The following is an 18,781-nucleotide window of genomic DNA, read 5'->3' on the forward strand; positions in this document are numbered from 1 at the left end:
GCCAGTGCCAACAATATTGTAAAGCTGCCAGTCCTGGAGGAGAGTCGAGCTGTTATTTTATAAGGGGAAACTGTGATTGAGCAGTGGTTGTCCAAGTTGTGGGCAAGTCTTAACATTTTTCAACCAAGAAGAGTGGCTTTCAACAAACCTTAACTGAAGGGTGCCTGTTGGGCAATTTATTATTTATTTATTTTTCTAACTTCAGCTTTCAATACAAGTGTCTTGTGTTAATCTGATTATTAAATCAGTGAAATAACCACAAAGAAAACGTAGAGTGAATCCACGAATGCTACGTCTAGCTTTTTATTTCAATGTGTTCAGCTACGAGAGCCAAAAATTTCTCCATTATCATCATTCAATGTGAATGACACAATACATGAGGGTCCAGTGCAGTAGGGGGACAGAGGGCTTGTTGACAAAATACCACATGTATCTTTTTTTCGTGTGTTTAAGCATTTGGTTGTACAGTTTTTTAACCAGCTGAAAAAAAGGTACATGGCATAAAATACTATATTGCATACTATTTACATTTCAACATACAAGAGTAAATGGACCATTTTACAAAATACACAATACCTACAGATTAACTTAAGAAGCTTGTGTAGGAATGCCCCGTATCCATCTACTCTCCCTCCCCTCACATTCTGTTAAGACAACACAATATTGTGTAAAGCTAAAATTTAAAACACAGGGCATCGCTGTGGAATGACAGACTATTAAAAACTCACATGAAAAGAACAAAGTCCTACTAACCACATGGGAAGGCTCACACCTCACCAGTAAAAAGGGAACCGTTGCTTTACTTTCCATTCTAATTCTACCCAATCCAAGGAATTTGTAACATTGCATGGAATGTTAATTGTGCAAAACCTTGACCTGCGGCAAATATCGCTATTGCCTACAGTTCATCGGCTTCAAGGTCAGAAGAACTTGCACGGCCCTCCAATGACTAGGTGAAGGGAAGAACCTGGCCATTGCTAGCAGCCGGTTTGAGAGGGTCCAACAAGAATTCTCCACTTCTGGGCATGCTGGAAACTGTAGCATTCTCCGTTTGATTAACCCTTAAATTAGCAGCCCAATAGCCTAATCCAATAATTGTTTCCGTAGCACATAACTGGAAGTCACGTACTATATGCATCTATTTACATGTAATGTGTGGAGTTAATACTGAAATCCGTAACGCTTACCTGACAAATACAGATCAGCTGTTCTTATAAATGCACAGCCCAGTGTGACAAATAAAACACTCAGATATACAGCTAGTAGACAGTAATCAGATTTGCAGGAAATTACCATTCCGCTCAACCCAGACCATTAGTTTCTGCACTTCAACTCCTCTAAAAGGGGCAGAAAGGCTGAGTCGCTGTCTGAGTTTCCTGTTGAACAAGACATAGTGGAACCTTTGAGCCCATGTTTTTTGAATGACACGGCCTAATAAAATTCATGATCACTGCCAGTAAGGAATGAGGGGAAAACCAAGTATACAAGAAGACCTGATTGTAGGCTTCCTCTGGAAACCACAGCAAGATAAGACTTCCTGTAAGTATATGATTAATGTCATTCCCCTAGAGGAAAGCCAAAATGGCCCATAAACGAATAGTACAGAGATAACTATTAGATTTCTGTCTTTTTCACATGTACAATGGCTGAAAATAGACTTAAATGCTCGTTTCCACAGCTTGAAGGAACCTTTCAGCCTGAATTTGCCATAAGAGAATGATATCTTTGCTTCTAAGTTATGAATATCATTGAAAGGATTCTTTAAGTGAGATTAAGTCACATAATTCACAACCTCACTAGGTCCACTAATGCCCCTCGGTTTGTGGCCTGTATGGACTAAGCGTTGAGCGATTCCGTTTCTTAGGGCAGAAAATCTTGCTATGTAAATGGTTAATACTTTCACACATGAGCAGCATTTCTAACCACGGCGTGTTCAGGTGCAGGAGGCAAGGTCATGGTCAGATCGGTGCCGATAATCACTGCAGTACAAGAGCTCCATATTCCACAGCAATGAGAACTTAGTCCGCTCCCACAAAGAACGATGAACCGTTGTAGCGCCGATGATGACACACACAAAAGAAATGGTCACTGGTATTGGCAAGAGCGGCCTGTTTGTTTTGCATTGAATGCTCGCCCATTATGGAGACCAAACTCAGCTTCTACTGGAATTCTGAAGTTCTTCTCGGAGCCATGTCGGCAGTGGTTGCCCCAGTCTGTTCAGGAACTTGGATAGTTCTATATTGTTTTCCCGATAAAGGTCTGCAAGGTAACTCCGGGACTAAAAAAATAAATAAATTAAAAAAAAGTGTTACAGGAGTTTTCAATGCTAAATTTTCAATATTTATTCTACACATTCTGCCCAGTCCGGCAGTGGTTCTGACCCAAACTCAGCAGCTTCATATTTATATTTAGGTTAATGGAGTTCTGGCCAGGAGACCCTCAGTCGTCCTGGACATCTGTACTCTGATTATGTTTTATGGACATCAGAATTTGGCCTTCGTAAATCCTAGATTTTCAAGACAGGTGTCATGATCATCCCAGGAGCCTTCTCTGATCAGCAGAAATGATATGTTTAAGGCATCAGACCAGATAGTGTTGTGCTTTTTGTGGTTTAACATTAGATACTGTCCATTGTGGATGAAAGTTATATTTCATGAATCATTTTTCATACCAAAAGTCCTGAAATGCTGTCAATAGCAGAAAGCAAATTACAGTGTTCCTAGCCTAACATTACCCCTTAATGATTTTTTGGCTCCCTGTTTGCTCTTACCACACCTCCCCATCCCTCTAGTGCTGATGCCAATCTGTCCTGATGGGGGGCAGAATCTAGACAGAATCCGTTTCCCTCTCTGGCCACTGACTGTACAGTCCCATCCTACTACCATGCTTCTGCATTAGTTCTGCTCCTTCCCCATTTCTCTTCAGAGCTCTGCAGTGCCCAGATGATCAATATGCAGAGACCGGGCTGCTAGGAGGGCTACTGACCATGGGTGGCCCACCAGCACTCTGCTTATCAGGGGCACATGCACACGGCTATACATTTACAGCCTCTAAGTTGTAAACATCTGTATATATCATGAAACAAGAAGAATAATATATTTAAAGTTGGGAAATGCCCTATAAGATCAAGCTGAGCAATTTATGAACAGCTCAACAACATGCAAATAAATGTCACAGACATTAGAGAAAAGATTACCAGAACCCCAGTACTTCGGCCGTGTCAGACACTGGCATCTCTCATACAGTGTGGACCTACTGTGCTCGCACACAACTTACCGAAGGCTCCATTTCTGGGTATCTGCGACCTTTGCTTTTTCCAAGACATTTGGTTTTCCCTTTATCTACCACCGGACACCAAAATCCTTTTGCTTCATCATACCTATAAGAGATGTTGGTAAGTGTACAGTACCCACCAATTCTGGTTCTGTGTAACCAGACATACATGCTACACATATAACATGCACATGAATGGTGAATGGGCGAATGATAAGCCATGTAGTAAATTTAAAAAAATACCAAGCTAGATACACAAAATAGATTTATATCAGCTGAACCAATAGTGGGTCCGGCCACCCATTTAAAATTCCTATGAGGGCCTCCTGACCGTCCACTAACCGCAGACGTCAGACAGAGATCGGGCACCTGGATACTTCTAAGTTTTTTTTTCCTCATGTGAAATAATCAGGCACCAAAGACGTCTTGCAACAACTTACACCTATTTTCCCACACAGATCACATCGACAAATGACTGAGTCACGTGTCTATGCAAATAGGCTTATAGGGGCAACAGGCAGGGGCACACACAGAAATCTGGATGCTTATTGGGGGTGAAAGGGGGCCCCAGCCTCTGTCTAACCACTTCGATGTCATGGTCACTTTTCACCATAGCCTCATAAAAAGGTTAAACTGCTACAGCCAATCATAGCAGTTACCAACAGGTGAAAAAGTGCAAAATCACACTGGATATGAAAGTAGCCATTTCACATTTACACGGCTATACACTCTTTACATATTGAATTTGAAACACTAAGGAAATGTCTTGGAATTCAAGAAATCACAGGATGGACAGACATGTTAATGGAAATTATGAAAAATGGCAACAAAATTTTCAAAACATCTCAACATATTCAGTATGGAGTGAGTATGAGCGCCACACACAGAAATTCCCGCACTTACATACCTTGCCTGCTATTAATGAGGTTATTACTGGTTGTCTGATGAATGTTCTGCCACGCTGAATGCACTTGGGCAAATCATCGAGATCCACTGCTCTCCTTGCAATTGCTGATCAATGTCATCCCAGATGTGCTTGCTGGGAGACAAGTCCGGAGACACTGTAGGCTATGGTGGCAATTTAGTCCATGCAGATTGCTCTTAGCCTCATGGCATTGCTCAGGTGATCTCCAAATGCAGTCAAAACAGAGGTTTATTCAGATTTTGTCTTGGATGCACTAATAGCCATAGAGAGTTCGGGGACCAATGAGGTCTTCACAAGAGAGTCACACCGGTCCTACTCCTGGGATTATGGTGGAGGGTGGCATAATGCAAAGTAGCTGAACCTCTCTATTTTATTCTAAGAATTAAGTGTTACAGTGATTTAGGCATGGAATCAGTGTTATGGCCATTTCTCCAAAGCAAAGTGTCCTAGGCCACCTATTGCTTGTTCTACTGTGAGCAGCCCATATGGCGTTCACGACCCGCAGTGTCTCATGACTGGTCTCCCATTGAGCACTTCTGGGACAGAATTGGTTGGCAATTGCAAATGCAGCTGCCAGTAGTGGATCTTGATGATTATCCAAGTGCATTCAGGGTGAATATTCATTAGACAACAATTACAATTGTTACAATTTTTTCATCATTTGCATATCATTACCATGTCTATCTATCCTTTGAGGTGCCTAATTGCATGACTTTTCTTTGGTGTTGAGGAGTGTAAGTACACACACATTTCATATTTACAGCACTGGTCAGATACCTCTTATACAGAAACAAATTCTCCTTGTAAAAACTTTCTGAAAGAACAAAATCTTCCTTGTGAAGCCAAGTGACTGAGTGAAAGAGGTGAATTATGTAGGAAGTGGACGGACTAATGTGTTTACATATGAAGACTAGCATCAATGCAACGTGAACCTGAAAGGAGTAATGTGCGACCCTCGAAGCTGGGAATAGCACTGCCTATAATAACCCGCCCATAAGAAATCGCAGAAGCGTTGTCTGCTACATTACTATTCTCATGACCATAACATGCATGAGTAAATTCTAAAACAAGCCCAAGGTGTTCACAATCTGTCTCGGGTGGCCATGCACCTGGTCATACATCCTCCTTACTTGATATGAGTACACAAGAATTGCAACTTCTTCCATTATTTCTTGATCCAGACATTGACACTTACTTAAGAGCCTGTGTGTAATTGAAATGTGGGGTCACTCCTAGGAACTTTTGGACACCATCCATGGCTGCAGATGGGTTGTTCCGCAATTCCTGGCCATCAACTATATGAAGCTGGTGAAATTAAAAGAAAACAATAGCATTAAGCTATATGCACTCTGCAATGCTGCCAGCAATTTTGTAACAGGTTGGTGGATAAATGGGAGGGCCAGAAGCTAGCAATGCCTTAACAAATTCCTATACAAACCTCCCCTCCCTCTCACACTTTGTTCCTATTAGGCTATGTGCACACGTAGTTTTTTGGGTGTGCGGATTTTGGAGAGAAAACCGCAGGTAAATCCGGACAAAAGTCCTGCGGTTTATCTGTGGTTTTACACCTCATAATGGATGAGGTGTAAAACTGCAGCGTTTCTGCACCAAACAATGGACATGCTGCGGATTGTAAACCGCAGCAAAACCGCGCAGAAAAATCCGCAGCATGTGCACTGCGTTTTTTTCCATTGAAATGAAAGGTACTGTACAACGCAGCGGAATCTGCTGCGTTTCCGCAGAGCCAAAACCGCTGCGGAAACGCAGCAGATTTCACTACATGTGCACATACCTTTACACCTTAGGTTGCGTTCACATGTCGCTGTTTTTTCACGGCGGTTTTTAACGTGCGTTTTTGCAGCGAAAACGCAAAAAAACAGCATCCCATGGGATTCCGCCATGCTGTGCTAATGCTGCGGATCTTCCCGCGGCGGAATCGCATCGCGGAAAAATCTGCAGCATGCTCATTAATTTTGCGGAATCGCAGGGATTCCTTCTGCATAGGAATGCATTGTTCTGCTTACTTTCCGTATGTGGCTGTGCCCACCATGCAAAAAGTAAGCAGAACATTTGCGGATGGCACCCAGGGGGTGGCGGAGAGGAGACTGTCCTCCAGGCTGTGGGTACCATATCCCTGTAAAAAATAGAATAAAAAATAGAATAAAAAAAAAAATAAAAAAATCGGGTTATATTCACCTTCCGGCGTCCCGCACAGCCTTCCCGGGCCTCAGCGATGCTCCCGTTTCCAGTAATGCCACGCGATACTGTAGCGGTCTCTATTCCTCGCGAGATCGCTACAGTTCTATGTTTGACGAGTGTGACCAACCTGTCAATCAGTTCTCCAAGCGATGCTACAGATCGCTTGGAAACGCTAGCATTCTGTAGCTAGTTACGCTTGCAAATCGCTAGTATTTCCTCGGGAAAACTGCAGGAATTTAAAATGCGATTTTCCCGCAGAATGGAATTCCGGAATTCCCGCGGAAGTTACCACGGGAATTCCGCAATGTGTGCACATAGCCTTACTGGTACAGTTTAATACTTATTCGTACAAAAATTAAAGAGGCTTCAATATTTTCCAACATTTATTACACATACATTAGTTATCACATCATCAATACAAAGACAATGAACATGTGCATACAAACATGGGAGCAGATTGTTGTACTCTATCCTTCCATGATGTGCTCACATCAATTTCCCATATTACTCCTGTGTAACTTAGGTTGTTCTATATTTGATGTAATATTCCACTGTATACCCCATTTAAAAGGGAAAAATGTATCCAGATATAGAACCTAGTGATGACAAAAATCGATGCACCATGATAGGATTTCCATCTCCCCAATATCTTATATTTGTGCAAAGCTTTCGTTTTTCGTATATCCCTTCTTCTAACCGAACTAATAAATGCATCCTCTCAATAAATTCTCAAAATTTTGGAGGAGAATTACTTAACTAGTGAGCTGCTCTCATTTTTCTTATTTGGTAAAAGTGCCTTTTTAATAGCAAATCTTCAATTACTCCCTCTACATACCCCAGCACACAAACTATAGGTTGCATTGGGATATTTACACCAAAGAGACGATTCAAGTACCGATCAGTGCGTTTCCAAAAATGTTTAAGAGCCACACACCCAAAACATGTGTAAAATATCAGCGGGACCCATCCCACATCCTGGGCATACATCACTTGCTCCCACTCCTATTTTATGGAGAAATGTAGGAGTTCTATGCACCTGGTGTAATAGGTCAATCACAGCTTCATTAGTGGACAGCTGTGGGACCGAGGACATTATTAGGTCTCAATGATCAGGATCAATTATACAAATATCTTTCTTCCATTTTTCTTTAAGGCTTAATGGATGTTTAGAAATAAACTGTTCTTTTAGTATTCTGTAGAATCTAGTGATGGCTCCTTTAATATTACTTTGGTTTGTAACCATAGAGAATAATAAATGAATATCTATTTTAAGCTTTTTATTTTGTCTTATTTAAGCCAATAATGTCATATTTGGAGATATTGAAAGAAATAGTTATTTGGGAAAAGAAACTTAAACACCCCACTTATTTGGAGTTGGGCAATAGTAGCCAGACCAGCTGTTCTCCAGGCCCTCTAATCTAAACATCTCTGGGAGTCTAGGGTTTTGCCACACTGAGGTTTAGCTGTGTAAACCCATCTATGTCTAACAACTGTCTTTATCATAAGGAGCACCACTGGAAGCTTCTTTTATTGCCTCCTCTGGTAGCCCACCTACAAAAAGGGGATAATCGAGATACCTTCTGAATTGTCCTGCAGCACGGTCACAATATTACCTTGCAGTTGTTTGAGCTGTTGAAGCTGCACCTCTAAGAAATACAACCATGGATTTGGTGCGGCAAGACTGCCGCCTCCTCTTTATTCCTTTGTAAAGAGTTATATTTAGTTTGTTAACTCCCTTTTTCCAAATCTGTTCCCTAAACCTAGCCTGAAATTTGTAAAAGTGTTTCAGTGGAAGCCATACTGGTGTGTTGTGCATGAAAGGGAACCTGTCACCCCCCAGGCGTTTTTAAGTAAAAGAGCCACCTTGTGCAGCACTAATGCTGCATTCTGTCAAGGTGGCTCTTTTACTTAGCGTCCCTTCAACTGCGGAAATAATAGTTTCTAAATTTGGTCAGACATACCTGATTGTTGACCAGGGGGCAGTCTTTCCCCCTCTGACACAGACGCCTCAAATCCATCACTCATGTCCTCCGTTTTAATTTGGCACCGCCTCCTCAGCTTCATTTCAATTCCTTGGGTCTGCGCTGTAATATCTTTTCTTGGGCATGCGCAGTTAGCGCTGCCCGTGCCCTCACATCTCATCATGGCCTTCCTATGGCGCCTGTGTGGACACGCGGCCAGAGATCCCGCCCCGCAGTCGCTTGATTTATTCACACTGCGGGGCTGGGAATTTTGGGCATGCGCAGTAGAGAGCTGCAGCTCTCATGCCCAAGATTCCCAGCCCCGCAGTGTGAATAAATCATAAGCGACTGCGGGACGGGATCTCTGGCCACGCGTCAACGCAGGCGCGATAGGAAGGCCATGATGTGATGTGAGGGCACGGGCAGCGCCAACTGCGCATGCCCAAGAAAAGATATTACAGCGCAGGCCCAAGGAATTGAAATGAAGCTGAGGAGGCGGAGCCAAATTCAAACGGAGGACATGAGTGATGGATGCGAGGCGCCTGTGTCAGAGGGGGAAAGACCTGCCCCCCGGTCAAAAATCAGGTATGTCTGACCAAATTTAAAAACGATTATTTCTGCGGTGGAAGGGACGCTAAATAAAAGAGCCACCTTGACAGAATGCAGCATTAGTGCTGCACAAGGTGGCTTTTTTACTTAAAAACGCCTGGGGGGTGACAGGTTCCCTTTAAGCAGTCGGGGCATCAGTATCATCTTAACCAGGTTCGTTCATCCATTCACAGGTATCTTGCACCAGGTATTGATTTTTTTGTTGAAACTTGGCGTACAAGGGGACCAGATTCAAAGAGACGAAGGCTCTAATATCAATATATTTATGGATTCCTAAATATTTAAGTTACCGTCGCACTGTCAAGCATGTTTGGTGCACATTAGAGTTTTGAGATAAGTCTATATTAATGCCAGTAGACGAATTATCCCAGTTGACTCGAAGCCCTGAATGATCTACAAATTTGTTTACAACGGCATTGGTGTTTACCAGGGAATTATCAGCGTCCCCAAGGCACATCAGAAGGTCGTCAGCATACAATGCAAGTTTTTCCTCCACTGTACTGTAGATAGAGGCTTTTATCTCTCTACTAGCTCGTAATTTAACAGTAAGTGGCTCTATAGCCAAGGCAAATAGAATGGGAGAGAGGACACCCCTGTCTAGTCCCCCTACAAAACTTAAGGGAGTTTGACAAGGTAGCCATTAGCCCTGATTTTAGATCTAGGATTAAGGGGGTTTTACACACAGCGATATCGCTATGTATGATACTTACCTCAGACCGGCTCCCCCGCTGTCCATCGCTGATCGCGCGAGAATGTCCGGCTCCATTTCTCGTTGTCCGCTTCCTGCTGGCGCCGACGAGCGACGAGTGGAGGCGGGCGGGAGGACATCAGGATTGCTGTGTGTGAAAGGTGAGTATCGTGCGCTGCGTCGCTGCTGCATCGCTGTGAGATCTTCAGGTGCGGAAGCTCACTAGCGATCATTTAGCGATGCACCAGCGATCCTGACCGGGTCGGATCGCTGGTGCATTGCTAAATGTAAAGGGGCCTTTAGAGTATAACACCTTAATCCAGAGAAGGAGGTTTAAAAGCCCATGGCCCTCATAACCGACCAAAGGTACTCCCAACAAAATGCTTTCAAAAGCCTTCCTGCGTCAAGTGACAGCACCACCCTCTCTCCCACATTTAGGGGCTGCATCTCAAGGTTAATATATACACATCTCAGGTTTATTGAGGTTGATTTAATTGGCATGAATCCCCTCTGGTCTCCGTGTACCAAATATGTGATGACTTTAAGAAGTCTCAAAGCCAGTGCCTTGGCTAGAATTTTTTATAACCACTGACAATAATGAAATGGGCCTATACGAGTCTGTACATGTTAGATCTTTCCCTGGTTTAAGGAAGAGAATATTGCTGCCTAACACATGGAATATGGTAATGTCCCCACTCTGAATGCCTCCTGTACACCTCCAGTAGCTTAGACAGTATAGCTTAGGCAGTATCACTAAACCCATTTCTTTTCCGAGAGGGGTGCATTCAAGGCCCCCTCTGTTCATCCGATAACTAAGGCAGTTGCAGACTGTTAATGTAATCATCAATTTCTTCAGGTGTTTTACAACGTTTTGAAAAATATAATGGTTTGAAAATACTAAAATAGCTTCTGAGTCGGTAACCAAGGATCCATCAGAAGTTTTAATTGCAGAATTAACTGAGGAACTCTCCTGTACTACCGCTATTGTGGCTAGAAGATGACCGATGTTTTCCCCCTCATTGTAAAAGCTTTGGTCAGTGGAAAATCTCCTATACGAGGCATTTAAAGGCATTTTTGCACCACCTTTTTGTGGGACAAAGAGAGTGTACCCACATCACATTGTTCCATTTCATTTATACTGTGCTGGAGAGTTTGAGAATGACCGGCTTTTAGATTTGATATGGGAAATCTCTGATTAATATACCTCTCAGGTAGGCTTTCATTGCATATGGATTGAACTTCCACACCTCACCTTACTGATTAACGCAAAGGAGAATATTAAGAACCACTAATAATGGGGAATGATCAGATAAGTGCCTCCTGAGATATTCTACTTCAGCAATCCAATGTAGCAGAAACTTATTTCCCAGGGCAAGATGTATTCTTGACAAAGACGAATGTGAGACCGAAAAACACGAGTATTAAAGCGCCAGTGGAAATTCGTTGCGCCAAACATCAACCCACCTAAGTACCCACATCACACGGTCTAGCGTTGTTTCATTCCCCCATCCATAACCCATGATACAGTAACATCAAGGTAAGCATTAATATCTCCAATATCAATCAACGGGGTAGATGGATATTCAGATATAAAAGGGAGTGTCATGGTATAACTTTCATTGAAGAAGGGAGCGGCATGTACACTGCTATTATATAAATCTGTGCCCTAAACAAAAGGCACACTAAATCGATAAATCTTCCTTCTGAGTCTATCAAAGATTTTTCACAAGTGAATGCTAAGTTTCGATATATTAATATGCTAACTCCTCTGGTTTTTGAGCTGAATGTGGAGTGAAAGGCAGGGCCCACCAGCAGTTGGTTAGGGGTTAAGCATTCTCTGGTGTCAAATGTGGTTCTTGTAAGCACACCACAGCGTAATTAAACCCTTTGAGGTTTTTAAGTATGGCATGTCTTTTGTTATGTTCCATGAAATAATATTAACCTGACCTGCCATTTTCATGAGACTTTGTATAAATTGCCCCTCGCATTTTATCCCTAAGATTATTCAGTAACCATATACCGATGCTTCTCACAAAATTAGAATATCATCAAAAAGTTAATTTATTTCAGTTCTTCAATGCAAAAAGTGTATCTCATTATATAGAGTCATTACAAACAGAGTGATCTATTTCAAGTGTTTACAGTCAATGAAAACCCTAAAGTCATCTCAGTAAATTAGATTAACAAAACACACCTGCAAAGCTTCCTAAGCATTTAAAAAGGTCCCTTAGGCTAGTTCCACATTTGCGTTTGGAGGCGCAGCGGACGCTCGCTGTGAAGCTCCGCCCCCTGCCACGCCTCCTCCGATCAGCTTCGCCTATGGGCGTATGACGCTGCATGCGACCTGCATACCCAATCTTTAGCATTGGGTGCGCAGGTATGCTTTAGCCGGCACATTCACCCTTTTGACTGTGCGCCGACCTGCGCCAAACGCATCGTGTTGCATTTTGGTGCAGCTGGTGCACCGTCAAAAGGATGCATGCGCCGGCAAAAGCATACCTGAGCACGGCCTGCGTACCCAATGCTAAAGATAGGGTACGCAAGTCACATGCAGCGTCATGCGCTCATAGGCGGAGCTGACCGGAGGAGGTTCGGCAGGGGGCGGAGCTTCACGGCAAGCATACGCTGCGCCTCCAAACGCTAGTGTGAAACTAGCCTTAGTCTAGTCTTAGGCTCCACAATCATGGGGAAGACTGCTGACTTGACAGATGTCCAGAAGGCAGTCATTGACACTCCACAAGAGGGGTAAGCCAGAAAAGGTCAGTGCTAAAGAAGCTGGCTGTTCACAGAGTGATGTATCCAAACATATTAATGGAAAGTTGAGTGGAAGGAAAAAGTGTGATAGAAAAAGCTTCAAAAGTAGTGATGAGCAAGCATACTCATTGCTCGGATTTTCCCGAGCATGCTCGGGTGTCCTCCGAGTATTTTAGCATGCTCGGAGATTTAGTTTTCCTCGTCTTATCTGCAGGTTTTGCGACTGCTAGACAGCTCGAATACATGTGTGGAATGCCTGTTTGTTAGGGAATTCCCACATGTATTCAGCCTGTCTACGAGTCGCAAATCATGCAGATAAGACGATGAAAACTAAATCTCCGAGCACGCTAAAATAATCGGAGGACACCCGAGCATGCTCGGGAAAACCCGAGCAAGGAGTATACTCGCTCATCACTATTCACAAGCAATCGGAATAACCGAAGCCTTGAAAGAATTGTTAAGAAAAGGCCATTCAAATATTTGGGGGAGATTCACAAGGAGTGGACTGCTGCTGGAGTCATTGCTTCAAGAGCCACCACACACACAGACGTTACCAGGACACGGGCTACAAGTGTTGCATTCCTTGTGTCAAGACACTCATGACCAATAGATAACGTCAGTAGCCTCTTATCTGGGCCAAGGAGAAAAAGAACTGGACAGTTGCTCAGTGGTCAAAGGTGTTGTTTTCAGATAAAACTAAATTTTGTATTTCATGTGGAAATCAATGTCCCAGAGACTGGAGGAAGAGTGGAGAGGCCACAATCCAAGCTGCTTGACGTCTAGTGTGAAGTTTCCACAATCAGTGATGGTTTGGGGAGTCATGTCATCTTCTGGTGTAGGTCCACTATGTTTTATGAAGACCAAAGTCAGCGCAGCCGTCTACCAGGAAATTTTAGAGCACTTCATGCTTTCCTCTGCTGACAAGATTTTTGGAGTTGGAAATTTCATTCTCCAGCAGGACTTGGCACCTGTGTCCACACTGCCGAAAGTACCAATACCTGATTTACTGCAAAAAATAAAAATAAAAAGAGGGGGGGCACACTAAGGCGGTAAATGAGGGACACCAGCGTGTTTAACAAAGGTAATCCACTCACCTGATGTGGTGAGTGGACAAACCCCGGCTTTTCTCTTCTCTATTGTAATACCTGATTTAAATACAACTGTATCACGGTGCTTGATTGTCCAGCAAACTCACCTGACCTTAACACCATAGAGAATCTATGGGTTATTGTCAAGAGGAAGATGAGAGACACCAGACCCAACAATGCAGACAAGCTGAAGGCTGCTATCAAAAGGAACCTTGGCATCCATAACACCTCAGCAATGCCACAGGCTGATCTCCTTCATGCCATGCCGCATTGATGCCAAAGGAGCCCCGACCAAGTGTTGATTGCATTTACTGAACATACATTTCAGTAGGCCACATTTCAGATTTTAAAATCATTTTTTCAAGCTGGTGTTATAAAGTATTCTAATTTACTGAGATAATGACTTTTGGGTTTTCATTGGCTGTAAGCCATAATCATCAACATTAACAGAAATAAACACTTGAAATAGATCACTCTGTTTGAAATTACTAAATAATATGAGGTTCACTTTTTGTATTGAAGAACTGAAATTAATTTTTTGATGTTAATCTAATTTTGTGAGAAGCACCTGTATCAATGTCTAGACACAACAGGAATAGAACAAGACAACCCTTCCTCTTCCCCCACCCAACAACTTGAGCTCAAAAAAGTACCTAAGGCTAGGAAATGTAGTCACTGAACTCTAAGCCGTGACCAAAGAGTCAGGAACCAGCCCGCAGTTACACCCCATGTAGATCACACACAGAGGAACAACTCCTATATTCAGTGATACAACGAGTTCCCCTATCTATTTATATAATTTCCATGTAATGTTGTCTTTTCCTGTTCTGTCCAGATGTCACCGTATCCCAGAATTCCAAGCGGCGGAAGTTCACCGACCGCCATATTGGGACACCCAAGTGATGAATGTCTCAATATGGAAACTGCTGCTGGTACCAACCTATTGTACGGTACCACCAGCGGAACACCGTCGCACCACACACTCTATACGCCATACGCACCACACTCACACAGCCTCTTGCGTGGCACCACCAGCGGAACACTGTCACACTGCGCCTGCGCGAATTCTGGGCAGGCGCAGTGAATCATTCGGCTGATCCCGGCGGCAGATGTGCGACGTGTCTACAGGCAAAGGAAGCCGGTCACGTTAAAAGGGTTTTCGCACGAACAAAAGTTCATTTTAAACATTGTCTGTGTCTGACCGTGTACGGAGCATACCACATCTCCTGGGCAAGGAAGGAAGCAAAAGACAATACTGACATTACAGCAGGGGATCGCAGAGGATTCATTTTGTGAGGTAAAACTTTTCACTGACTGTCTTTAAACAATATTTTACCTCACAAAATGTATACTCTGCGATCTCCTGCTGTAATGTCAGTATTGTCTTTTGCTTCCTCCCCTGCCCAGGAGCTGTAGTATGGTCTGTACACGGTCAGACACAGGGGTGAGGGAGACAGAGCACGGGGTAGATAGCTTAAATGGGACAGCACATGAGGGGAGAACACAGCACAGGAAGGAGACACACCAGACAAGGGGGGATAGCACATGGGGTAGACAGGTCAAAGAAGAGAGCACAGACGGGAGAAGTCAGCACACGGGGAAAGAGAATGGATAGGTGGGTGAGCACATGGGGGGAGAGATTCTCAAAGCTGCAAAGCCTGCCCCCATCGTGACATTACCGCCCTCCCAATGTGATAGCATCGGGTCTCCATCTCGTATTCTATATTACCGTAGTTCAGTTTACCCGCGCTGTAAACAAATATATTATCTGCCCTGAAGGCACATCTCTCTTTTTTCTCTCCTAATTTTTCTTTTAATATTTATCTATTACAACAGGATATGAAGAAAGCAGAATCATAGATAGAGAGAGATATCGCTCTATAGCTCTCTCTATATATATACATATAAAAAGAGAGAGAGAGCGAGAGAGAGAGCTCTATCTATATATCACCATGTACTCAAACATTTTGCCATATGTATGAGGCCCACCTAGAAACCTCTATAAAAAAAAGAAAAAAATTTTTTTATTAGGGTTGATCGAACAGCTTCAGATAAGTGCTTATGTTAACTGTCACACAGCCACGACACATGCAGCTGCTGCGCCGAACAGCTGACTATCGGGAGCGCGCCAGGTATCCAGGTTACCGATGCAGCTATTCAGGAACCACTATAGCTATTCGGATAAGCACTTATCCGAAGCTATTCAAATCAACCCTAATTTGTATATATCTCAACGGCTTCTTAAGGCCCCGTTACATTTAGCGATGCACCAGCGATCCCGACCACGATATGACCCGGTCAGGATCGCTGGTGCATCGCTAAATGGTCGCTAGTGAGCTGCCAAACAGGCAGATCTCACTAGCGACGCAGCGATGCTCGGCAGTCGTTAGTCACTTGTCAGACGCAGCGAGGGTGACGTCTTCCGCCCGCGTCCATAGCTCGCTTGTTGGCGCCAGCCGGAAGTCGACGACGAGAAATGGACCGGGACGATCCCGCGCGATCAGCGATAGCCAGTGGGGGGGGGGGGGCGGTCGGAGGTGTCACATGTAGCGATATTGCTGCTGCGTCACAAAATCGGTGACACTTTAGCGATATCGCTAAGTGTAACAGGCCCTTTAGTTGGTGTTCATGGGTATCCCAATCACTGCTGGGCGTCCTTGGGGTTGTCAAAGAAATGTTGCCCCAAGAGCTATCACTCTGAGCTTTGCTAGACATAGCATAGCGTATTGGACCTGGAGCAGATGAAATCTCTTAATGTCTTGAAATTGTGCTTTTCTTCTTTGAATCTCTGCAGAAAAGTCTGGAAAAATGGAAAGTTTGGAGCCTGGCTTGAGACATCCATGTTAGCTTTAGGATTTTGTCTGTCTTTAAAGTGCAGTATTTTGATCAAAACTGAGCTCGGTCGAGTACCCGGAGGCAGGGGTCTTGAGGGGACTCTACGAGCGTGTCTACTGCAAACATGTTAGAAAACTCACTTTTGCCAAATGTTGTAATTTTGCAGTTCTCAAAGAAGTCCACCAAATTATTTCCATCAGCTTTTTCCGGGATTCCAAAAAGGCAAATATTACGCCGAAGCCTATTTTCCCAGGTCATTAGTTTTACTCAGCAATGTCTCAATATTTTGAGAGGCTTTTTTAACTTCCTCAGTTAATGGTGGCAGAGGGTCCGCCACTACTCCCACTCTGCCCTCTGCAGCAGAAACGTAATCAATTCAATGAAGCTTTATTGGCAGGACTAAATACACATTAGTTTTGCCAAAGCAAGTGCACAAAAGGGAATAGGGATAGGGACTGTAGGGATGTTGGGTAGGGGCTGTAGGAAAGGTGGATGGGGCAGATCCAGGATGGGGCTATAGAAGTCCATGGCATAGGGAAGGTGGATAAGGGGCATGGGGCAGATCCAGTGTGGGGGCCATAGAAGTCCATGGCATATCATAGTTCTCTTTCTCGCAGTCTATGACATTCGCTCACATAATGTGCCGCTATCTCCACTGCTCGCTCTCCTTCCCCCAGCACTATCTATATTTTCTCTTCCTCCTTCATGGTGATGAAATCCGGGAAGAGATGTGAGAGTCTCCTGAAGTGAGTGTCCCTCACTGCTGAGTATTTGGAGCAGTGTAGCAGGAAGTGGGTTTCGTCCTCCAGGGCCTCCTGGTCACAGTGTTTGCACAGTCTTTCCTCCCTGGGCTTGTAGCTCTGCCTGTGTCGGCCGGATTCGATGGCCAGACTGTGGGCACTGAGTCTATATCGGCTCAGGATCTTGCGTTCTCTGGGGTCCGGGAGTTTCTCCAGGTATGGGGCCAGTCTGTAGTCTCTCTGTAGACTCCGGTACATGATCAGTTTCTGTGAGATGATGTCGTTCTTCCAGTCACTTACGTACCTCTCCTGGCCTGCGTCTACCATCTTCCTGATTCCGGCTTCTGTCAGGTTGTTGTGATTGGTGTTCTGGTCAGGTTGGGTTTGGGTGGGCTGTTCCGAGGATCCTTGTTTTTCCTGTTTCACCTACATGTGTCAGGGCTTTATGGTGATGGGAGCTTGGATTGCTCCTATGTAGGTGAGCCCGGAAGGACAGTGCCCACTTTAGAGCCGTTAGGTGTAGAGGGAATCTGCCTAGCTCGGCCCGGCAAGCACTGTTGGAGGTGCTCCGATGGACTTGGAGAAGGTGCTTGCAGAATTCTAGGTGGAATATTTCTGTTGGGCTGGAATCCCACCTTGACCAGTCTGGGTAGGTGTGAGGACCCCAAACTTCGCTGCCATACAGGAGGATTGGGGCGATGATAGAGTCGAAGATTTTTAACCAGACCCTCACTAGTGGCTTCAGATGGTATGGTAGAGTTTCCTTCGGATGGCATAGAAGGTTTTGCATGCCTTGTCTTTCAGGGTCTCTATGGCTTGTTTGATGCTCCCTGACCGGTGAATCTCTAGGCCCAGGTAGGTATATTTGTCCGTTCCTGTAAGGGCGCAGTTGTTGAGGACAAATGAAGGGTGCTGGTCTGATTTTCTCTCTCTCTTCTGGAACACCATGATGTTGGTTTTCTTTAGGTTGACAGGTAGTGCCCAGGTGGAGCTGAATTTCTCTACGATTTTCAGGTTGTCTTGGAGGCCTTTCTCTGTTGGTGACAGAAGCAGCAGGTCATCTGCATACAGCAGGAATTTCACCTGCGCGTCATGGAGGGTGGTGTGGTGCTGTGGAAGATTCCAGAGCGGTAGCTAGCTCATTGATGTAAGTGTTGAAGAGCGTTGGGCATAGGCTGCAGCCTTGTCTGACGGGAATAAGCCGTTCTTCTGCCGTTCACACTCACGCTGCAGAGGTTCTCGGTGTAGGAGCTTTTGATAACATCATAGGTCTTTCCTCCTATTCTGCTCTTCAGCAGTTTCAGGAATAAGCCTGGGTGCCACACAGAATCAAAGGCCTTTTTAAAGTCCACGAAACAGGCGTATATCTTCCCGTTCTTTGTATTGTGGACGTTTTTCTGAATGAGGCTGTGCAGGGTGCAGATGTGGTCAGTGGTTTGGCATGAATCCTGCTTGGCTCTTGCTGAGGACGTTATGCTCAATGAGGAAACTGAGGATCTCTCATTTTCTGCATGTCCTGTCTGATTAAGGAGACTTCCTTCTGTACAGAACCCATATGTCCATTTAGAGATGTTAGGACCCGATATTTATATTTTTCATTCTTGGTTCTGCTCCCTCACTTTCATGGTTATCAGGCACTGTATTCTTACTAGTGAGGTGAATGATGGTGGGGGTAGTTGTCAGAGCAGCTGGCTTATCTCCTTGCTCCA

General features: G+C 44.3%; 1 protein-coding gene across 3 annotated transcripts in view; it reads right to left on the minus strand.

The window, feature by feature from the left end:
• Positions 1-275: 275 nt before the first annotated feature.
• Positions 276-18,781, minus strand: part of NDST2 (N-deacetylase and N-sulfotransferase 2) — a 229,064-nt gene continuing 210,558 nt past the window's right edge. For all 3 annotated transcript variants that reach the window (XM_073560053.1, XM_073560054.1, XM_073560055.1), the window contains 3 exons: positions 5,394-5,503; positions 3,277-3,379; positions 276-2,278 (listed from right to left, as the gene is read on the minus strand). In XM_073560053.1, coding sequence (XP_073416154.1) covers positions 2,153-2,278; positions 3,277-3,379; positions 5,394-5,503 — 339 coding nt within the window. In that variant the 3' untranslated portion in view covers positions 276-2,152. The remainder of the gene's footprint in view (positions 2,279-3,276; positions 3,380-5,393; positions 5,504-18,781) is intronic.

This window comes from Dendrobates tinctorius, unplaced genomic scaffold, assembly GCF_039654945.1.
Source record: "Dendrobates tinctorius isolate UK_male_01 unplaced genomic scaffold, ASM3965494v1 ptg000292l, whole genome shotgun sequence".
Classification (NCBI taxonomy): domain Eukaryota; kingdom Metazoa; phylum Chordata; class Amphibia; order Anura; family Dendrobatidae; genus Dendrobates; species Dendrobates tinctorius.